This window comes from Canis aureus, chromosome 16 (genome assembly GCF_053574225.1).
Source record: "Canis aureus isolate CA01 chromosome 16, VMU_Caureus_v.1.0, whole genome shotgun sequence".
Classification (NCBI taxonomy): domain Eukaryota; kingdom Metazoa; phylum Chordata; class Mammalia; order Carnivora; family Canidae; genus Canis; species Canis aureus.
The window spans coordinates 7597408-7618721 of NC_135626.1; the positions used below are offsets into that span (position 1 = coordinate 7597408).

Below are 21314 nucleotides of genomic sequence, written 5' to 3' on the forward strand. Positions count from 1 at the left end.
CTTCATCACCACTGCCCCACATTCTAGGTGTGAAAGGGGCTGGATTCTCTTTGGATGTCTATACACAGGAGGCCACGGAGGCTCTTCTGATGGACTCCACGAGCCCCCAGCTGGTTTGTGCTCTAAGCTCTTCTTAGACGGTCTTACTCCAGTCCCCTGTGTCCATGCTCCGCTGTCCCCATCACTCTGCATTCCCAAACACCACGCTCCCCTCCCATGACCCCCTGCAGATGGATGACGCCGGCCAATACCAGTGCCTCGCAGAGAATGAGATGGGCGCGGTGGAGAAAGTGGTGATCCTCGTGCTACAAAGTGAGTCTCGGCCTCCCCTTCACCTGGGCCCTGGGTGGGGACAGTGCAAGGTGGGCACTGGGGGCTCGGGGGGGCAGCTATGCTGAGGTTGGGGTGGTGCATCCCAGGCTGTCTGATCACAATGGAGGCAGAGAGGCAGGGCCAGCGACTCGGAATTCCCCGACAAATATTCGTTGAGAGCACACAATTGGAGTCCTATGAAATGGCTGCCCAGTTATAGAATGGAAGGCAGAGTCAGGGCTAATGAAGGTCCAGGGACCCCACAGCCAGGCCTGGGCAGGGGACCCATTTATTCAAACTCACAACCGTCAACAAGGTCCATCTGGACCTCAAAGTAACCTTGTGAAATTGTCTAAGTAGGGATTTTTAATAAAACTTTTTATTGAAGATTAACACACATAGGGAGAACAGATGTTACAAGGGTACAGCTCAGTGAATGTTCTTTTTTAATCATTCATCTATTTATTTGTTTATTTTGAGAGAGAGAAGAGAGTGCAGGCAGGGAGGGGCGGAGGGAGAGGAAAAAGAGAATCTTAAGCAGACTCCATGCCCAGTGCAAAGCCACGGGGCTCGATCTCATGACCCTGAGATCATGACCTGAGCCAAAATCAAGAATCGGATGCTTAATTGACTGAGCGACCCGGGCACCCCTCCATGAATTTTCATAACATGAACCCACCAAGTTAGCCTGCACCCAGAGCAGATATAGAAGAATGGAACACTACCAGCTCCCAGGCACTTCCATCATCCTATCATACCCCTTTCCGGTCAATGCCCTCTAGAGGCCTCAGGTAATCCCTATCCAGAGTTTTGCCTTTAAAAAGAAACAAACGAAACCCAGCTTGAAGCGCTGGCTCAGTCAGTAGAGCATGTGACTCAAACTCAGGGTCATGAGTTCGAGCCCCATGTTAGGCATAGAGATTACATTAAAAAAACAGCTTTATTAAAATATATACCACAAAATTCGTCCATTCATACAGAGGGATATTATTCACCCTTAAAAAAGAAGGAAATCCTTATACCTGCTACAATAGGAATAAAACTTGAGGACGTCAAGTGAAATGGGGCAGTCACCAAAACACAAACATCGCATGGCTCCAGTTATATGGGATATCTTAGAGTTGTCAGAGTCATAGAAACAGAAAGCAGAGTGGGGTGGACAATGGGGAGATGTGCTTGAATGGATCTAGGGTTTCCGTTTTGCAAGATGGAAGGGTCCCGGAGATGGATGGTGGTGAGGGTTGCACAGCAGTGTGAACCTGCTCCACGCCACTCAATCGTATGCTTCAAAATGCATAAGGTGGTAAACTTTATATGTTTTCTACCACACTCTTTAAAAGTGAAAAAAGTCACCCATTATAAGTCTGCAGTTAACGATTCTCAGTCAATTTAGAGCATTGTCCATCCATCTGCACGATCCATTTCTGGGCTGGGTTTCATCACTCCCAGGGGCTCCCGCTGCCCAGCTGCTCCCACCCCCAGCTCCAGACAATGGCCGGCCCACCTGCCTTCCACCTCTGCAGACTCGCCTTTCTGGAATTCTCATCTAAATAGAATCCTGTATAGTCTTCAGTTCTGAGTTCTTTCACTCATTAATGTCTTGGAAGTTCATCCATATCATAGCACATATTGGTGCTTCATTCCATTTTATTGCTGCACGGTACCCATTCACATTTTCTAGACATTTAGGTGGTTTCTGATTTGTGGCTATTATGAATAAAGTGGCTGTGAACATCAGCATGCAAGTCTTCGTGTGATATTGTCCTGCTCTGTCCGGGTAAGATTCCAAGGAGTACCTTGCTTGGTCTAGCTGACTTTTCAAGAACCCACCAACCTGGCTATACTATTCTCCTTTTCTAGCAGTGTCTAAGGCTTCGGTTCCTCTACATTCTTGCCAACACTCCATGTCTGCCTTTTTTTTATTCAGCCATCCGGTGGGTGCTGACTAGTATCTCACTAAGGTTTTAATTGGCATTCCGCTAATCACTAATGATAATTGAGCATCTTTGTGTGTGTGTACGGCCTATTCATATGTCTGCTCTGGATAAGTGTTTTTCTGATGTTTTTTTCATTTTACAATTGGGTGGTTTGTCTTATGAATGAGCTCTAAGGTTTTTTATGTCATCTGGATACAAGTCCTTTATCAGATACGTGATTTACAGATATTTCCCTCCATTCTGTGGTTTCTCTCTGCATTTTCCTATCGATGCCTTGGAAGAGCCAAAGCCTTAAAATCTGACAAAGTCCAAATTTATCAATTTTGTATTTTATAGACTGTGGTTTTGGTATTGTATCTAAAAAAAATCTTTGTCCAGCCTAAGGTCACATTCTCTCCTATAATGTTGACAGTTTTCGTTTTTGCATGGAAGTCAGTTATCCACTTCGAGTTAATTTTTGTGTGAAATAAGGATCTAAATTCTTTTTTTCTTCTTCTTTTTTTTTTTTTTTTTGCATATGGATATCCAATTGCTCTGTACCATTTAGTTAGATCTTAATTTCCTCAGTGATGTTCTATAGTTCACAGGTCTTATACCTCTTTTGTTACGTTAATTGCTAAGTATTTTGTTATTTTTGATGCCATCGTGGGTGGAATTATTTTCTTCATTTGATTTTTGGAATTTACATTGCTAATATACAAGAATCCAATTGATTTTTGTATCTGACTCTTAAAACCTTGCTAAATTCATTATTGATTCCTGGTCGTTTTTGCTAGATTCCTTAAGAGCTTCTGTGTATAGGACTTTCTACACATCATCTATGAGGAGAGACAGTTTTACCTCTTCCTTGCCTCTCTGGATATCTTTCATTTCTTTGCATTGCTGCTTTGCATTGGTTGAACCCTCTGATACAGGAAGTGGAGAGAGCAGATGGCCTTGCCTTGTTCCTAGCTGTAGGCAGGGAGCATTCAATCTTACACCGTTGAGTGTGATGGCAGCTGTGGGGTTTTGTAGGTGGCTTTTTATCAGGTGGAGGAAGTTTTATTTTATACGTAGTTTGTTGAAAATTTTTGTCATGGACTGCAGGGGGCAGAGTGGGGGGTTCTGGTTCCAGACAAGATGGTGTAGACGCACTTCTCTCCATTCCTCCTGCTGCGTACGGCTGAACACCTTGGACTTTACATAGAGGACAAACATTGATTCTGAAAGACAGAGAAAAAAAGATTAACTGAGGATCTTGGGACCTGTGGAGTGACATCCTGGGCAGGATGCTTGAGAAGTCAACAACCTGGAACTGCCAAGGGTCTTTCACACACATATACAAAGAGCCCTGACAAAAGCCTGCTCCTCTTGCTAAAGGACCAGGAAAGGAACAACACAGCAAGATGGAAAGCTTTTCAATAATGACCGCCCTACTCCAACCAAACATCGTGAAAAAAACTATACCCCCCCCAAGCCCTATCAATGAAGACCAAGTGGGTGGGGAGCCTGCACTTCACCCTTGCCCCCTATCCCGGGCATCCCTACATCCCTCCTGGGGGGGGGGTGACATTAGATGAGGCCAAGTGAGGGGCAATACAGGTGTTTCCCCCAGCCAGAGTGACATCGGCAGAGAGAAGTGGGAACCCTGAACTCCCATGCCTGTCCACCAGTAGTGGAACACCTGTTCTGGGGTGCCCACGGAAGCCAGCTAGGGAAGCTAGATTTCTGCCCTCATCTGGCAGCAATGAGGCAGCACCTCCTTTCCCTTGGCAGCAGCAGAGAAGGCCTGCTAGGATGGAAGATTGACATAAGAACCAGAGGCTTGTCATACTCAAAGTGTCTGGGAAGCAGTTGAAACTCACTCGTCTTACCAGTAACGAGGAAAATCACAACTTGAATGAGAAGAGCTGATCCACTAGATACCAATAGATGTTGGAATATTCTGACAAGGATTTAAAAATAAGTGTCATTAAGAATGCCTGGAAACATTAGAAATGCTTGACACACGACAGCATGAATAGGAGCTACAAAGAACCAAAGGGAAGATTTAGGACTTTATTGATAATAAAATGAAAACTTCCATGGACAGGCATAACAGCAGTATGAACAGGACAGAGGGAAGAATCGGTCACTTTGAAGATGTAACAATAGAATTTACCTCGTCTGAACAACAGAGAGAAAACAGACCCAAAAGAAACAAGAAGCGAAGCTTCAGACCCATGTGGGTACCTTGGAAGAGCAAGAGCGTTAAAATTTGATGAAGTCCAAATTTATTGATTTTGTATTTTATAGACTGTGGGTTTGGTATTGTATCTAAAGAAAAAAAATGTTGCCAGCTAAGGTCACATCCTCTCCTATAAGGTTGTCACTTTTCATTTTTACATGGGACACACGTGGGATTAAAGCTGAACTCGCACATGGTGGCATCAGAGTCCCAGAGAGAAAGGAGAGATGGGTGAGGAGTATTCAAAGAAGCTGCATCACAGCCAAACTTGCCAAAAATTAAGGGTGAAGAAAGTAAGACTCCATCCTCCTCCATCAGTGCCTTTGCGTGTGGCCATGGAGTGATTCAGAGCTCAGGCAGCTATGGGGTGGGCCTTGGCTTTGACTCTTACAGGCCCCCAACCCCATCCCAGCCCAGATTCCCGCACGGGTGCACATGGTCCACGGCAGTCAGGGATGTGTGGAGAGCTGATCTGGCCTTTCCACGGCTCCCCCATTTCCAGGCTCTTCTCATTAAGCTTCCAGCTGGTCCCCTGGCTTCCTCAGGCCAGCAGAAGTGCCAGTTCCCGGGCAGCCCAGGTGGCGCAGCGGTTTGGCACCGCCTTCCGCCCAGGGCGTGATCCTGGGGACCCAGGATCGAGACCCACATCGGGCTCCCTGCATGAAGCCTGCTTCTCCCTCTGCCTGTGTCTCTGCCTCTCTGTGTCTCTCATGCATAAAATAAAACTTTAAAAAAAAAAAAAAAAGAAGTGCCAGTTCCCCATTTGCTTCCTGCCAGCTCTGACCCAACCCCCAACAACACCCCAGTGTCTCAGGATATGCCGGCATCCTTGTCTGCAAATCAAGCCGATTCCTTGAGATAGCAAGAGCTGTAGGGTTCAAAGCCAGCCGCATACCCCCACCCAAGCAAAACCACTCTGACGACCAAGGTGGACTGAGGATGGGAGATGAGAGCAGCCCCAGGCCAGCCACCCCCACTGTTCTTGCCTGAAGTTCTAGAAGCTTCTTGTGGATAAATGATTCTCAATTTGTTGTTTGGTTTTCATGGACTTCTAGGGCCCTGATAGAGTTTGGCTTGGATACTTTTGTCAAGTGTTGTATTTGGCTTTTGGGGGAGCAGACTTGCTGACTTCTTCTCACGGCTATGGCCAGCATCGTGTTCTTGTTATTTCTGACCTTTATTTAAGTGAAACCATTTCATAGGTGCTCTTGTGTCAGGCTTCTTGTGCACAACACCGTGTGTGAGGTGTGAGATTGCATGTAGAGGGCGTTCATCCACTCTCGTTGCTGTATGGTTTGCCACTACGTGGATGGCCATGGTGTGTGTGCTCCACTCCACTCTGGGGCACTTATGAGTAGCGCCGCTTCGGGATTCTAACACATGGCTTTGGCAGACACACTTACACATTCCTGTTTCGGCCTGGATCCAGGAGGGGCTGCGACATACAGCAGGCGTATGTTCCACTTTAGGAGACACGCGCTGTGGCAGGCTGATAAGTGGCTCCCACAGACATGACCATGTCCTCGTCTCTGGAACCTGTGAATGTGATCTTATTTGGAAAAAGGACCTTTGTGGATATGATGAAGGATCTGAAGATGAGGTTGCCTTGGATTGTCTTGGTGGGCCCTAAATGTTACCACAAGTGCTTTTATAACAGAGAGGCATATAACTCATATATGGGGGGAGGAAGAGGAGGAGAAGGGGAGGAAGAAGAAGAGGAAGAGGAGGAGGAGGAAGAGGAAGGGAAGAGGATGAAGAGGAGGAAGACGAGGAGGAGGAGGAAGAGAAGGAGAAAGGGGAGGAGGAGGAGGGAGGGAAGAGGAGGAGGAGAAGGGAGAAGAAGAGGAGGGAGAGGGAAAGATGGAAGCAGAGACTGGAGGCACTGGGCCTCAAGCTGGGGAATGCTAGAAGCTACCAGAAGCCAGAAGAGGCAAGAAGCAGATTCTGCCCCGGAGCCTCCGAAGGAAGCGGGATCTGTGAAGCAGCGGGTTTGGGCCCCTGGCCTCCCAAGCTGGGGGACAGTAGACTGTTCCTGCTTTAAGCCGCTGCATTTGTGGCCGTCTGTTAGGGCGGCTGTGGGACCTGGTGGCCACAGGGTCGCACCCACTGGCACATGCCATTTGCTGCCCCCTCCTCCCAGCCGCTCTGGAGGGTCTGTGGGAGGGTGGACAGGGATTGCCATTTTCCAGATGAGAAGACTGAGGGTCAGGGAGCCACGTGGTGAGACTCACCCACAGCAGGTGACGGGCCCCGTCTCCTGTCCGGCACCAAGGGGCGGCTCCACGTTGGAAACATCCCTGTAATAGATCCAAACAACGGGACACCAAGGTGGGCACTAAAAACGAATATTTCATGTCACCGCAAGGCACTTAGGATTTATCGCGGGGATAGAAAGGAAGGAAGCAAGCAAACAGCTGTGAGCAATACAGTCATATTCTGGGAAACAGAGTCTCGAAAGAAATATTGTTAGAACCGTAGTTGGATGTGATGATCACTTGTGATTTTTTTTAAGATTTTATTTATTTATTCATGAGAGACACAGAGAGAGGAAGAGACACAAGACACAAGAGTTCCAATGCGGAACTCGATCCCAGGACCCCGGGATCATGCCCTGAGCCAAGGGCAGACACTCAACCGCTGAGCCACCCAGGTGCCCCCACTTGTGATTAATTTTCCCCTTTCTACCTCTGCATTTTCTAACCAGTCTGAATGAATAATTGTATAAAAATAATAAAACGATCTCTAAAGCTGCCCTGGGCTCCCTGACAGGTGCCCCGGTGTTCAGCGTGAAGCCCCAGGACGTGACCGTGAGGCCCAGGGAGGACGTGGCCCTGCAGTGCCAGGCCTCAGGAGAGCCGGCGCCCACGGTGGAGTGGCTGCGAGCGGGCCAACCCTTGCGGGCCAGCCAGCGGCTCAGGACCCTGCCCGACGGAAGCCTGTGGCTGCAGCGAGTGGAGGCTGGGGACGCGGGCACATATGAGTGTGTCGCTCACAACCTCCTGGGCTCCACCACAGCCCAGGCCATCCTGGCCGTGAGAGGTATGGGGCGTCCCCGCTCAGACCCTGGAGGACGGACGGAGGCGCGATCTCCTGCTCCGGTGGGGATTTGTGTGTTGGTGGGGGGACGTGGCCCCCCTGCCCTGCCGAGCACCCCGACTCTTCCCTTTGCTTAGAGTCACAAACTTAGGGGGAACCTGCCGGTGGGGACTTATGGGTCATCTCAGCTACCCTGCTCTTTACAGTTGGGAAAACTGAGGCTCCAGGGGGCTGTTTGCCACTCATACTGGACAGGAACCGTGCCTTTCCGGCTTACTTGGCACAGACGTGTGTCCTCTTTTTGGATATTTCCCAATTCCGTGAAGTAGGCAGAATAAAACGAGGACCTTCATGGGCCCTGCTTTGGGGGTTGCCGTGTAATGAGGCCGTGGTAGGGAGGTGGTAACAGACGCTGCTTTCGGGTGTTAGCGACACCTGCCATCTCTGGCCTCCCCATTCAGCTCCCTTGTGCCTGAGGCCAGAGCCAGCTTCAAAATAGAGAAAAGGATTATCCTGAGAAACCACAGTAAAATGACTCAGGCCACACAATGGAAAGTCCCCAAATATTATTTCTGAAGGTCATTTCTGTGTCTCGGAAGCAAATACTCCGTACTTGTGGCTTTGCATTTCCATCCCTGGCCATAGCAGCTGTCGCTAATCTACCGCCGCACACAGTGCTCCATGTCCCCATAGAACACCTCTCCAGGTGGCTCCCCCTAAACTAACTGGTCTTGGGACTTGACACTTTGGCCCTTGCAAAGCCACTCAAAATCCATTGCCATCCCACTGTGGGTCCCTTTCTGTTCCCTGGTCCCCTCATCTCCTGCAGACAGGGACAGAACGCCACGACACACAGCTCCAGAAATCCAGTGGTTCTCTGACACCCAGCCATGGACGCTGTCTTGGGGGCGGCTTGAGGTCTGAGCAGACCCTCCCTTTATTTCAGAGCTTGGTCCCAGTCCTTATGCTCTTCTGTTCGGAAGCCCCCACCCCAAACCACAGAGCTCTGCACATGGCCTCAGGATGAGTTTCCTGGGGCTGTCAGAGAATAGTCCTATAGGCTGGGTGGCTTCACAGAAATGTATTGTCTCTTTATTCTGGAGGCCAGAAATCTAAGATCAGGGCATCGGCAGGGTTGGTTCCCTCTAAGGTCTGTGATCGAGGGTCCACTCCATGCCCCTACCCCAGCTTCTGGTGGTTTGCTGGCAACCTCTGGCGCTCCTTGGCTCATAGAAGCATCACTCAAATCTCTGCCTACAAGTCCCCATGGCATTTCTCCTGGGGACGTGCCTGTCTGTAAATTTCCCCTTCACATAAGGATACCAGTTAATAGGTTAGGGCCCACCCTAATGACCTTATGTTACCTTGATCACCTCTGTCCAGACTCTGTCTTCAAATAAGGTCACATCCTCAGGTCTGGGGGTTAGGACTTTTACACATCTTTTTAAGGGGGCATAATTCAACTCATAACAGCCTCCTTGCTTTTTAAATGGAAACAACCATTTTTAAAGTCTCCTCTATGCTCATTATAGGAAGACCAGATCATTTAGGAAAAAATCTATGAAGAAAAAATGAATTACCAATTTTCTCACCTTCAATGACCAGAAATAGCTTTATGCCATCACTTGGGGTATACCCCTCTACACTTTTTCCCCCAAATATAAAGAGAGGCTTTTTTCCTTTTTTAAAAAAGTTATTATTTTATTCACGAGAGGCACAGAGAGAGAGAGAGAGGGAGAGAGGCAGAGACACAGGCAGAGGGAGAGGCAGGCTCCACGCAAGGAGCCCAGCGCAGGACTCGATCCCGGGTCTCCAGGATCTCAGGCCCTGGGCTGAAGGCGGCACTAAACCGCTGAGCCACCCAGGCTGCCCTCTTACTCTGTTTTAGACAACATCCCATGATAATAAAACCAGTCTATATCTTCTTCAGTGTTGAATATGAAAATATTCCACAGGGATACTTTCCTAACTTAACTGCTGTTGGCTTTGTTACATAAGCAACAGGTTTGGGTTTTGTTTTGTTTTGTTTCAAGTCCTCCCCCACCCCTGAAAATGACACTGTGGTGCGCATCTTTGTGTGCTGGCCTGAATATGTCTATGGGGTCAGTCCCTCCAGTGGGGCATTGCTAGCTAAAACATGTTCAGAGGTTTTGAGGCTCCCTCACTGTGAACAGTCTTCTCTTCCTCATTTCCCATCAGCCTGGGGGCCCCCTCTTGGGAGGCATGAGGCTGCTGAGTCACCGTATGTCTGAGAAAGTTGATGGTGGCTTGTCATTCCCAGGCTCCAATTTCTTGTCCCCTTTGAAAGATGCCAGGCCATACTGCTGCCTTCATATCTGCACCTGACTCCTTCCTCTTCCCCTTATTAAGATGCCAGGGGTAGGTTCATGGCCTGCTGCTGTCCCTCCCATAAACCCCAGAGCTGCGGATATTGATGAGAGATGTCCCAGATGGGCATCAAATCTCATCAGACCCCAGCTCTGGGCTGCAGGAAACAGCACTGCTTCCTGGAATCCAAAATTAACCAGCCCCTTGATTTAGCCATTTAGGATCCTGGCAGTTGAGTGTTTTATGTTATTTTTTCAACAGATCATGGGCAATTGGTTGTTAATTTCCCCAGAGAGCCGGTAAGCAAAGAGGCAGGCTAGCTTCTATGTCTCAGCTCCTTGAATGCCATCTGTGCGGAAGAGACAGCTGGTCCATTAGCCAGAGGAAGTGCCCTCTGTGCCCACCCCATCCGTCTGATTAGTGCTGGAGAGCACCACCCTGCAGGCCGCCTGGCTGCTGTTGGAAATCCAGCTGCAGGGCAGCTGGAGCCAGGGCCAGTGATGAAATAAAGGATGTTCAGGTGACAGTATTCAGGTCCTGGCCTGGTGCCCTGTCTCCTCCAGCATGCCAGCCCCTCCATCATGGGCTCCTGGCATTTTAGATTTTAGAACCCAACAGGTCTTTGACACATCTGTGATCCCACCGCCTCGTTTTAAACATAGGCCAGCTCAAGTGTGTCTTAGGGGCCTGACTTGCCCAGAGATCTAGGTAGGTGATGGCAGAGCCAGAATCAGAAGCTAGCACCATCCCAGTGCAGGGCACCTCTCTGAAGCCTCCCCCTCGCTTTCAGAGTCAGGATCCCCTGGACAATGAGCCTATCACCCACGAGCTGTGTGGTCTTAGGCAAGTCACTTCCTGTCTCCCAGCCTCAGTTTCTCCTCCGTGGAGGGGGTGACAGTATCTGCTTGCTCTGAGGGCACAGAGGTGGATAACCTTACTGTTCTCCTCCCTCCTCACAGGGGAGCCCCACGGGAGCCGGGGCAGCATGTCCGGCGTGATCAATGGCCAAGAATTTAGCAGGGCGACCCTCAACACCACCGTGCAACAGGAGGCACGCTCTGGGGTCACCACCATCCAGAGCAGCATTAGCCACATCCCTGCGAATGTGGGTAAGTGGGGGCCAGAGCCTGTCCTGCGCCTAGGGCTCCTCCACCAGGAGGAGGCAACTCCCATGTTCTGAGGCTGGCTCAGGGCCTGATGGCTGGAGGAAATCTGACTGCCCCTAAGATCCAAGTCTGAGTCTTAGCCAAAGTGGATTTAGGTGTGGGCCACTTCCTCCTCACCACCACCACCTCCCAACAGAACAAAGTAAAAATTATAGACTGAGACAGTGTGAAATAACCAGGATATGTGAATGCAGCCAGATAATGCTTTGGAGATCACTGACTGCCAAGTGGGTGATCCCCGCTTCCCACACTCTGAAGAGCTGATAGAAAAGGCAGGAGTCAGGGGGTATGGATGGTCTGGAGGGGACAGAAAGGGGGAAGCGAGGAGAATAACCTTAGCTAGAAGGCCCAGAGAAGCAAGGAATATCCACTGTCACAGAGTCATAAATCAGTGTGCACTAGCAGATGGAATTTTCTAGAGTGATGTTGCAGACCTTGCTATCTCGCCCTTCCCAGGGCACCCTGGAGGTCCAGAACAGGGAGAGAACACTGCTGACTGGGTCTTTGCCAGAAGCGGCTGCTCCAGAGCTGCCCTCAACCACACACCTGTGTGAACAGTGTGGGGTCAGGGGGCTCTGGCTGGGGGTCGTTCCAGGCTGGCTGTCAGCAGGGATCGAGTGAGGTGGGAGGCTGCCCGGGTATGGCTGCTGTTTCCAGCTGCCCAAGCAGGAGCCACGGAGAAGCAGCTGGCCCCGAGCCAGGTGGGCCAGCCTCCATGTGGTGGAAACAGGCATAGAAGCGTGAAGACGGTTCTGCTGCCCATGAGCCTGGGTCTTCCCCCACCTCTCTTCGGAGCCGGTAGTTTCCCTGAGAAGCTCAACCACCCCTGACCCCCAGCGAGTGGGGTCTCCCCTTTCCCAGACCAAGGCACCCTCTGCCGTGTGAGGAGGGCTGGGCATCACATGAAGGTCTGGGAATCCATGTCCAGAGCGATTTTTTGGCTCTATTTTCAAAGTCAGTGGCTTTCCTCTCCCAGGCTCTTCTGGAAGGTGTCTGCAAGGTAGGAGACTTGTCTGGTTTTCAGCTTGGTCCAGCACATATGTCCCAGGCTCAGTTGGTGACCCAGTCACTCTCAAGATTTGTTCAACTGAGTTGAATATCAACAAGTCACGTGCCCTTCTTTGTATAAATGTATTTTGTTCGTTTTCACAACCACTCCACAGACTGGATATTTGCCTTCACCCCTTCCCAGGTTCTGATCCAATAACTGACTCAGGTGATCACAGGGCTGGGCCTGAGCAGGGAGGGAAGGGGCTAAGCCCTCCTGGGGCAACAGGGAGCTACAGAGGGATCTTGAGCGGGAGAGTGGCAGCCCTCAGGATCTGGCCCTGACCCAGCCTCCACGCCCATCCCATGCAGGGCCCCTGATGCGGGTACTCGTGGTCAGCATCGCCCCCATCTACTGGGCCCTGGCTGGAGAGAATGGGGATGTCCTGAATGGCCACTCTCTGACGGGTGGCAGCTTCCTACAGGAGTCGCATGTGGAGTTTGCCACAGGTGAGCGGGGTGGGGGCATCTCCTTCCCAGTGGGCCACATGGGGCTAAGGCCTGAGCCCAGGGCCTCTCCCCCATGCTGACTCCAGGCTGGGCGGGGATGGATTGCAGGAGAGCTGCTCATGATGACCCAGGAGGCCCGGGGCCTGGATTCCAATGGCCTCCTGCTCCTTGACGTGGTGGTCAGTGGTGTCGTCCCCGAGAGCCTGGCTGACGCAGATCTGCAAGTGCAGGTGGGGACCAGCCCCGAGGTGTGCAGATGAGGGCAGGGGAGAGGGTGGGATGTGCTGCCCCAAGCATCCTCTGCTGACACCCCAGCAGGGGCTGGGTGTGGCCTGGGCTGGACTTAGCCCAGTGGGAGGATGCCCTGGCCCAGCCTCTCAGGGACAGGTGTCTTGCCCATTTCATACACAAGAATGACAAAAGGAGGTCACCTGCTCAAGGACCCACAGGCCTCCACCTCCAGCATCCCTTGCCCCTTGAACAGGGAGCTGAGGGTCCTACCTTTGGAAGTTGAAATCCTAGACATTCTCTATCACCCTCCTCCTCCCTCTCCTCTCTCTCCTCCCCCCTCCTCCTCCCCTATCCCCCACTTCTTCCTCCTCCCTTCCCCTCCTCCACCTCCTCCTCCTCCTCCTCCTCCAGGACTTCGAGGAGCACTATGTGCAGATGGGGCCAGGCCGTCTCTTCGTGGGCTCCACACAGCACTTCCTGCAGGACAGCCTTCCCACATTCCTGCGCTGCAACCACAGCATCCGGTACGATGCGGCCCAGGGCCTCCAACCCCAGCTGGTGCAGCACTTGAGGGCCTCGGCTATCAGCTCGGCCTTCGACCCCAAGGCTGAGGCCCTGCACTTCCAGCTTACCACAGCCCTGCAAGCTGGTGAGGCCCCTGTCTTTTGTCTCCACTCCCCCCTGCCCCAGCTAAACACCCACCAGGGGCTCCAAATGCACCTGCTGAAAGCCAAGGTGACACCTCCCCTCCTTGTCCACTCACTTCCAGAGTGTCCCTGCTCCTGTCCAACCATCCGCAACCCCAACAGGGACACAGGTCTTCAGGTCACTCCTGTTCGAACCCTCCAGAGCCTCTTCCCCTGCCCCAGGGTGCAGGTCCAAGCCCACCCCCTCAGGCTGATGTCTAAGACTCCAGCCATACGCTGCCCTCTGCTCAAGGGCGCCTGCAGCAGAGGCCCCACCAGGCAGTCAGGAGCCTCTGTTAGAACCCTGGACACCCACATGGCCATGCTGGACATATTCAACCAGTGGATGCTAAAGATATGCCTGTTACCCTTATTGAAGCTCCCAATTTGTTTTTAACATTGAACCTGGCACAGTGGTAAGAGCACAGCTTTGGGGTCAGACAGACCCTGGTTCAAATCCAGCCATACCACTTCCTGGCTCTGGGACCTTAGGGGCAATGCCCTGGTCCTCCCTGGTCCTGCCCATCTATAAAATGGGCATAATATCACCCACCTTGCAGGGTATTGGGAGTAGCCAAATTTTCTCTGGAACCCTCACCTGGCACCCAGTGATTACTTTAGCAAGCATGCTATCCTTGCAGTAATTTAGGGAGCCTGGTCTCCTTTCTGTCTCTAGAATTCCTGTGCTTCCTACCCCCACCAGGTGCTATTATTTACCCATTCTGCCTTATTTACCCTTCCCCTTACACAGCCAGGGCCACATCTACCCCTCTGGATCCTCAGGAGTGTGCTTTTGCATGCATGGACATCCTGTTTTGTACTTTCCTTTCCTGGTTTCTCCTGTGTCTGCCAGCTGACAGCCTGGCCAGCCCACCATGGGCATGCCCGTGACATGACCCACAGTCACTGCCTCCAACTGGCCTGGGCTGGGAATGGGCTTGCAGACTGGCTGGGCGTGGGCCTGGCTCAGGGCTGAGGGGGCATCGGCCTGGCCAGACTGGCAGGAGGGAGCTACAGCCAGGGCTGCTGTCTGTTCCGGGGCACCCTGGCTGCAGTGCCCTTGTGTCCTTAATGACCTATCGACCTATCGCCTTTGCCTCGCAGAAGAGAATGAAGTTGGCTGCCCGGAGGGCTTTGATCTGGACACCCAGGGAGAGTTTTGTGTGGGTGAGTGCCTTCCCCTTCCCCTGGCATGGATGGTCCGAGAGGGAGGATGTGTCCTGGCCAGCCAGTAGGAGGGCCTGTGAGCACAGACCACAGGAGCTCTGCCCACCCCCACCCCCCTGCCCAGACAGGGACGAATGTTCAGATGGCCCCAGCCCCTGTTCTCACTCCTGCCACAATGCACCTGGTCACTTCTCCTGCTCCTGTTGGGCAGGCTTTGCCCTGGCCAGGGATGACAGGAACTGCAGAGGTGAGCGGGCCCAGGGGCAGAAGCTCTCCTTGGAGCTGGCCTCAGTGTGTGCAGGGCATTCTAGAGCCACGACCCTGGCCAGGGGCACACATCTCAGGACATGGCCTGTTCCTGGTAGCACTGGGTGCCAGCCTGAGGGTTACGACACCCTGTTTCCCTTCGGAATTGCCTACTATGAGGGCTGCAGATGGGAGAAGCTCAAATACTGGGGGTGATAGGGACCCCCAGCAGGCAGCCACCATGTGCTCCTGGTGTGCATACCTGCTGAGCCTAGACATAGCCTTGGGCTTTCCTGCCACTCCCTGGTCATGCCCAGACAACTGGGGTTGGAAGTGAGTGGACACCCGTCTGCCCCACTTGCTCTACTTGTTCCATTTGCAAAGTTTCTGGACAACAAATGTGACCGTAGGACATTGTCCAGATGTTGACCCTCCCCATCTGCGTCCCTTCGCTCCCACCAGTGAGGCCTGGCACTGCTAAGTCTCTGCTGTGCTTTGAACCAGGTGCCCAGGGGGCATCATCTGCAACCTCATATCAGATGCCCCAGACCAAGGCCTGTGGGTCCCTCAGGGTAGGCTCTCTGTTTCTGGGGAAGGGGCAAGATGAGGGAAAAAGCCAGCAGGAGAGGTGGGGCTTTCTTGCCAGGGGCTCCTGGGTCTGGGGGAGGGGCCTGCGTCATTGATTGGCCAGGGTCAGGGTGGCAAGGAGGGCCTGGGGGACATGTGTTCATCAGCCCGTGCCCCCACATCGCCCCCAGATGTGGATGAGTGTGCCTGGGACACCCACCTCTGCCAGGAGGGACAGCGCTGCGTGAACCTCTTTGGGTCCTACCACTGCCTCCCCGACTGCAGGCCTGGCTTCCGGGTGGCCCCTCATGGGGCCGGCTGTGAAGGTGACAGGGGCATGATGTGGGGCTGTCCATACTCCAGGGTTTCCAGGGTTCAGTAGAGGAGGTTCTCTGTGCCACTGGGACTCTGGGCCTCCAGGGAAAAGCAGAACTCTCTTGGCAGAAGGAGCCATGAGACCAGGGCAAAAGCTTGAGCCACACTCCAAAGGTCTGGGGCCTGGCCTGGCCTGGCTGCTGGCACTTTGATTATCCTTGGACAAGTGTCTTTTCCTGTCCGGTTTCTTGTCTGATGAAGGGGCACCAGGTCAGGGAGGGCACACATATGCTGCCGCTTCCCAGGTTCCCTCATAGATTGAGGCCCGGCCGGCCTAAAGACAGCCTCTGAATCCTACTCAACGCAGCTTCTCCAGTAGCCACTGTGAATCAGCTGCAATTAGCCTTTGAGATGAAACTCAGGAGCCGCCCTGGACTGGCAACCTGTATGGCCTTTCTTGCTCCAGTGTTCTAGAACTTCACGATCATGGGTCCTCAGGCTCCTCTGAGTGGTAGGACCACCTAGCACAAGGGCAAAGTGCAGGGGAACTCAGAAGAGGAAGTGACCCCAGGGCTCTTGAAGTGTCCAGTCCACCCACATGGCTCCTCTGCCTCCTTTCCGCCCTCACTTCCTTCCTTCTCTCCAGCTCTTAGAGCTCTTTCCCTGAACCAGCTCCTACCACCTTCTTGCATGTGATCTAGTTTTTTCCCCCTGACCCCAGGGAGAGGTCCCACCCTGACACCTCTTCACAGATAGGAAAACCAAGGCTGGGAGAGTGAGAGCTACTTGCTCAAGGACCTAGAGATATGGCAGCGCTTGGCCCAAACCTGGGACTCTGCCTCCAAAGCCCACCTTTTAAGCCTCTGCTTTCTTTTCGGACCTACAACCTTCTTACTCTCCAAAGCTGGCATAACTAGGAGAGGTGGTTCAAACCCTGGCATTCCACCTGGTGGCACTGAAGTTGGAAGAGGGGATGAGGAGGAGGCCAGACATGGAGAGGCGCACTGTATTCCCTGGGGGCAGGGGTGGGAGGCTCAGCCCCCCTCTGTCCACACCCCTGCCTCCCCAGATGTGGACGAGTGTCTGGAGCAGTCGGATGACTGTCACTACAACCAGCTCTGTGAGAACACCCCAGGCGGCCACCGCTGCAGCTGCCCCAGGGGGTACCGGATCCAGGGCCCTGGCCTGCCCTGCCTAGGTATGGGGACACTCGCCCCCTTTTTGGAGCCCGGGTCAGTACCGCCTGGCTCATGAGCAGAGAGCGTTTATGACCAGGGTGGGGTGGTGTTGGGTTCTGTGAGCAGCAGCAGCTAACACTGATTACATCGCCCCACGCCCCCCATGTCCCCGGATCCATGCTTTGCTATCGTCTGGCACCGGACCTCACCCCCTACCCAGCAAGGTCACCATCCCCGGGAGCCCAGGAGGAGGGGGAGTGTAGGGAGAAGCAGGTGGGGGTCCCAAAGAGGCTGAGCAGAGTGAACAGGCCTCCTCTCTGCTGCTGTACAGTGGAGTCTGGGATGAGGCCCGGAGCTGGGGGAGGTTGGGGCCTCTTTGAGCAGCAGAGGCTAGCGGTGGTCCAGGAGAGGGAAAGCTGGTGGGCAGGTCTGTCTGTAGGCAGTGGGGGAGGACGCTGGGTTCTGGGGAAGGCGAGAGACCAGGAGAGATGGCTGGCGTCGGGCAGAGTGGCCGCGGCGAGCCCCGAGCCACCCTCAGCATCCCACCTGGCCCTGTTCCTTTCCAGATATCAACGAGTGCCTGGAGCTGCCCAGAACCTGCACCTTCCAGTGCCAAAACCTCCAGGGCAGCTACCGTTGCCTGTGCCCGCTGGGCCAGACCCTCCTCCGTGATGGCAAGACCTGCACCCCACCAGAGCAGAGTGAACAAAACGTGACCACTGTCAGCCACCGGGGCCCCTTAGTGCCTTGGCTGCGGCCCCGTGCCCCTGTCCCCGGGGGCTCTTACCATGCCTGGGTCTCCCTCCGGCCACGCGCGGGAGCCCTGAGCAGCCTGGGTCGGGCCTGGTGCCCCACTGGCTTTATCCGGCAGAATGGTGTCTGCACAGGTAAGGCCACACGCCAGCAGCCATCCCCTGGGGACGCGCCCTGCGTGGTCCTAGGCTGGGTGTGTGGGCACCACGCCCCATGTACAGAAACCCAGGGCTCAACAGCAAGCAGGGTGGGCAGTGCATGCAGATAGTTACATCCTGGCTGCATATGCCGCCTTGAAGCCCCGGCTGTAGAATGGGCAGCGGGCATCCGAGAGGGGGATGGAGTATTTTCCCAACCATTTGACTTCAGGACACTTTACCCACTTTTGAGAAATGCTCCTTTTGGTGCGCAGGAGTGAGGCAGTCAGGGCAGGAGATTTGCAGGGGTGAAGGAGGCGTGCAGGCTGACATGACACTGTGAACAGGGACTGGTGGGTATGGGGGCGGGGGAGCAGGGACAGCCCCCGGGCTCCCCATGGAGGCAAAGGGGAGTACTGGAGGGCAGACAAGCTTCAGCATCTGTGCCAGGAGCAGTGTCTCCCCACCCCCCATGCCTTGGTGAATGTCTGTGACTCAGTGTGTGTCTCTGCCTCCATCCCCCACCCCTGGGCCTGGTCCAGACCTGGACGAGTGCCGGGTGAGGAACCTGTGCCAGCACACCTGTCGAAACACGGAGGGCAGCTACCAGTGCCTCTGCCCCGCTGGCTACCGCCTCCTCCCCAGCGGAAAAAACTGCCAGGGTGAGCAGTGGCCCTCCCAGTTCTGGAAGAGTCAGGATGGGGCTTCGTGGGAAGAGGTGGCTCTCTCCAGCCACTTCTCAACCATCTCATGTGAGGGTGAGGCAGGGAGAGGAGCTCAGAGCACCCTAGGTGCCCACAGCCAGGCTGGAAGCCACACTCCACACAGTAACTAAGAGGTTGCATGGACAGGCTCTGAGAGCGGTCCTGGAGGACCATCACAGCTCTGCTGTGTATCCCTGGGCAGCTCACATCGCTTCTCTGAGCCTCAGCCTCCTGGTGAAGTGGGGCTAACAGTCCTCCCCTAAACGGCTGGATATGTGGAGGGCGGGCATGGAGACAGCATTCCAGCAAGGCAGCAGCTGCTAGTAGGAGCAGCAGAGTCTCCTAACACCCAAGCAGGGGAGTCCCCTAACTCCCAAGCCTAACACTCCAAGCCACTCTCCTTACTGTGCTCCAGGGCTGGGGCCAGCTTCACCCCAGCCCCGTAAAGTGGGAATCAGCCTGCCTTCTCTGTCTCCGACCATCACTCTCTGCCTGAGGAACCATGGATGTCCTCAAAGGCTTCCACCGGGGCAGACAGGGGTCACGGGCAGGGGGCACCTGTCTGCCCAAGGGCAGCCCCTCACCTCCTTCAGACCCTACAACCAGCTCCAGGCCCAGGAGATTCCCAGGGTTGCCCACCTGGGGAGATGGGGAGGTGCCTGGAGCCTGCCAGCTGGGCAGTCATAGATCAAGGTGGTTGGGTTCAAGGGGAGAGGAGCTGCCTCCCTCGCTGGTCCTCTGAAGGCATTTCTCTCCTGCTTAGCCCCCAGTCCCATGCCTTCTGTGGTTCCTGCCCTGGGCCCTTCCACTTCTCTTCACTTTTTCACTCCCATCTCTTTGCCCACCTCCCCCACCCAGACATCAACGAGTGTGAGGAGGATGGCATTGAGTGTGGGCCCAGCCAGATGTGCTTTAACACCCGCGGCAGCTACCAGTGTGTGGACACGCCATGTCCGGCCACCTACCGTCAAGGCTCCAGCCCAGGGTAAGGGTTGAGTAGGCTGGGAGTGAATTGGGGCACATTGTCTGCCAGGAGCTGGGTGCTTCCATTCTGGCTCCTGGACCGTCAGACTCTTCCTCCAGAAAGGCCATGTGTCAGGCAGGGGCCCTCTTAGGGCCAGTGGGATCGACCCTGCCAGAATTCCTGAGTGGGACATCTATGCCCACAGGGCAGTGTGCCCTCATAAAGAGCACCTTCCTGCAGCCACGCGGGGTGCACACTCACCTGGACACTGGCATTTACTGCAGTGATGCTGCAGCTGGAGGCTCTGGGTGGAGCAGGGGGCACTCAGAGAACGGAGAGAATTGGAGATGTACATGTGAGACACATGACTATGTACATAAAACCCTACACACGGGGACACACACACACACACACACACACACACAAATGCCCCCACAAAACCCTAGGACTCCGACACGCACTGGCACACAAACACAAGACACATTTCCTCCGAGCCACTCACTGTGGCTACTAAAGGGACTCCTAAAGATGCACAGATATGGGGACCTCGGCGACAAGATCGAGGTCCAGACAAGCTGGAGCCATGGCAGTTAGGGAAAGTGACTTGCCCTGGACTCCACCAGCCAGGAAGCCCAGGCCGCAGGGAGTGGGGAGGGCGTGCATGTCCTTGGCAAGGCTAAACACGCGTCTTTTGACCTCCTCTCCCGTTCCAAATCCAGAGCAGGCGACTCAGCCCTGGGGTTCCCGGCGGACCTGGAGGACCCCAAAATGTGTGCTCACCAGGCTGCCCTGGGGTGTGGGCTGAGGAAGCCCGATGGGATTGGGGGACCCGATCCCATGGGAGGGGGCACGTCTCTGGCTTCCTTGGGCCTCAGTTTGCTGATCTCTAGAGTGGGCCAACAGTGGTGCTTGCGGAGGAGGCGCGGGGACGAGCAGCGCGGCGCGCAGGAGAACTGCGGGGCTCGGGACGGCGCTCTGTCGGCCACCCGAGTCGCTCGGTCTGTCCCGCCCGCAGGACGTGTTTCCGACGCTGCTCGCAGGACTGCAGCGCGGGCGGCCCCTCGACGCTGCAGTACAAGCTGCTGCCGCTGCCCCTGGGCGTGCGCGCCCACCACGACGTGGCCCGCCTCGCCGCCTTCTCGGAGGCCGGCGTCCCCGCCAACCGCACGGAGCTCAGCGTGCTCGAGCCCGACCCGCGCAGCCCCTTCGCGCTGCGCCCGCTGCGCGCCGGCCACGGCGCCGTCTACACCCGCCGCGCGCTCACCCGCGCCGGCCTCTACCGGCTCACCGTGCGCGCCGCCGCGCCGCGCCACCAGAGCGTCTTCGTCCTGCTCATCGCCGTGTCCCCTTATCCCTACTGAGGGCGTGGTCTCTGGCAGCAGCTTTTGGGCCAGTGACCTCGGGGCTGGGGGCCCTGGCCGCGGGCTGTGGCGAGCCTCGTCATCTCCCACCCCCGTGCGTCATCGAGCCCTTCAGCAAACAGGACCCTGCGTGCAGCCTTGACCCCCAGGACAGCGAGGACCCGAGTGGAGGCGGAGCTCAGCAGCAGAGGGTACGGCCGCCCTTAGGCGGTGAAGCAGCGACAGCACCAGGGGGAAGCCCGCTTGTCTGACCCGCTCCTCCAGGCTTGCCCCACGCCCCAGGGAGACCTGGCTGGGACCCAGCACCCGGAGCCCCAGGGGAGGGACGGACCCTGTGTCCCCCGCCCACAGCTGGCACTGCCATCCTGAGCCCCGTGTTGTATGTATAATATAAAAATGTTTTCTTTCAACCAATTCGACTTCTTCCTTCGGTTATTTTGCTTTGGTAAGGAGGGGCTTTGGTTGGTGGGAAGGCCGCCACCCTTCTGGTCCAGCAGTCCTGGACACTGGGCAAGAAGGTGGG

General features: G+C 54.7%; 1 protein-coding gene and 1 long non-coding RNA gene across 9 annotated transcripts in view; one reads left to right on the forward strand and one right to left on the reverse strand.

Annotated features, from left to right (window-relative positions):
• The window catches only part of HMCN2 (hemicentin 2), a 147134-nt gene extending 125929 nt beyond the window's left edge, over positions 1-21205 (forward strand). For 2 of the 8 annotated variants that reach the window (XM_077851058.1, XM_077851059.1), the window contains exons 85-98: positions 231-312; positions 6992-7105; positions 7225-7494; positions 10779-10928; positions 12345-12482; positions 12591-12712; positions 13125-13362; positions 14504-14566; positions 15571-15705; positions 16764-16892; positions 17439-17759; positions 18305-18424; positions 19325-19451; positions 20446-21205. In XM_077851058.1, coding sequence (XP_077707184.1) covers positions 231-312; positions 6992-7105; positions 7225-7494; positions 10779-10928; positions 12345-12482; positions 12591-12712; positions 13125-13362; positions 14504-14566; positions 15571-15705; positions 16764-16892; positions 17439-17759; positions 18305-18424; positions 19325-19451; positions 20446-20791 — 2355 coding nt within the window. In that variant the 3' untranslated portion in view covers positions 20792-21205. The remainder of the gene's footprint in view (positions 1-230; positions 313-6991; positions 7106-7224; positions 7495-10778; positions 10929-12344; positions 12483-12590; positions 12713-13124; positions 13363-14503; positions 14567-15570; positions 15706-16763; positions 16893-17438; positions 17760-18304; positions 18425-19324; positions 19452-20445) is intronic. The other 6 variants (XM_077851060.1, XM_077851062.1, XM_077851061.1 and 3 more) reach the window with 5 other exon arrangements.
• On the reverse strand, positions 12103-20857 carry LOC144285677 (uncharacterized). The gene is made up of 3 exons (XR_013353921.1): positions 20719-20857; positions 15600-16215; positions 12103-12700 (listed from the first exon to the last, which is right to left on the reverse strand). It is a non-coding gene; the product is annotated as an uncharacterized LOC144285677 (long non-coding RNA).
• Positions 21206-21314: the final 109 nt, after the last annotated feature.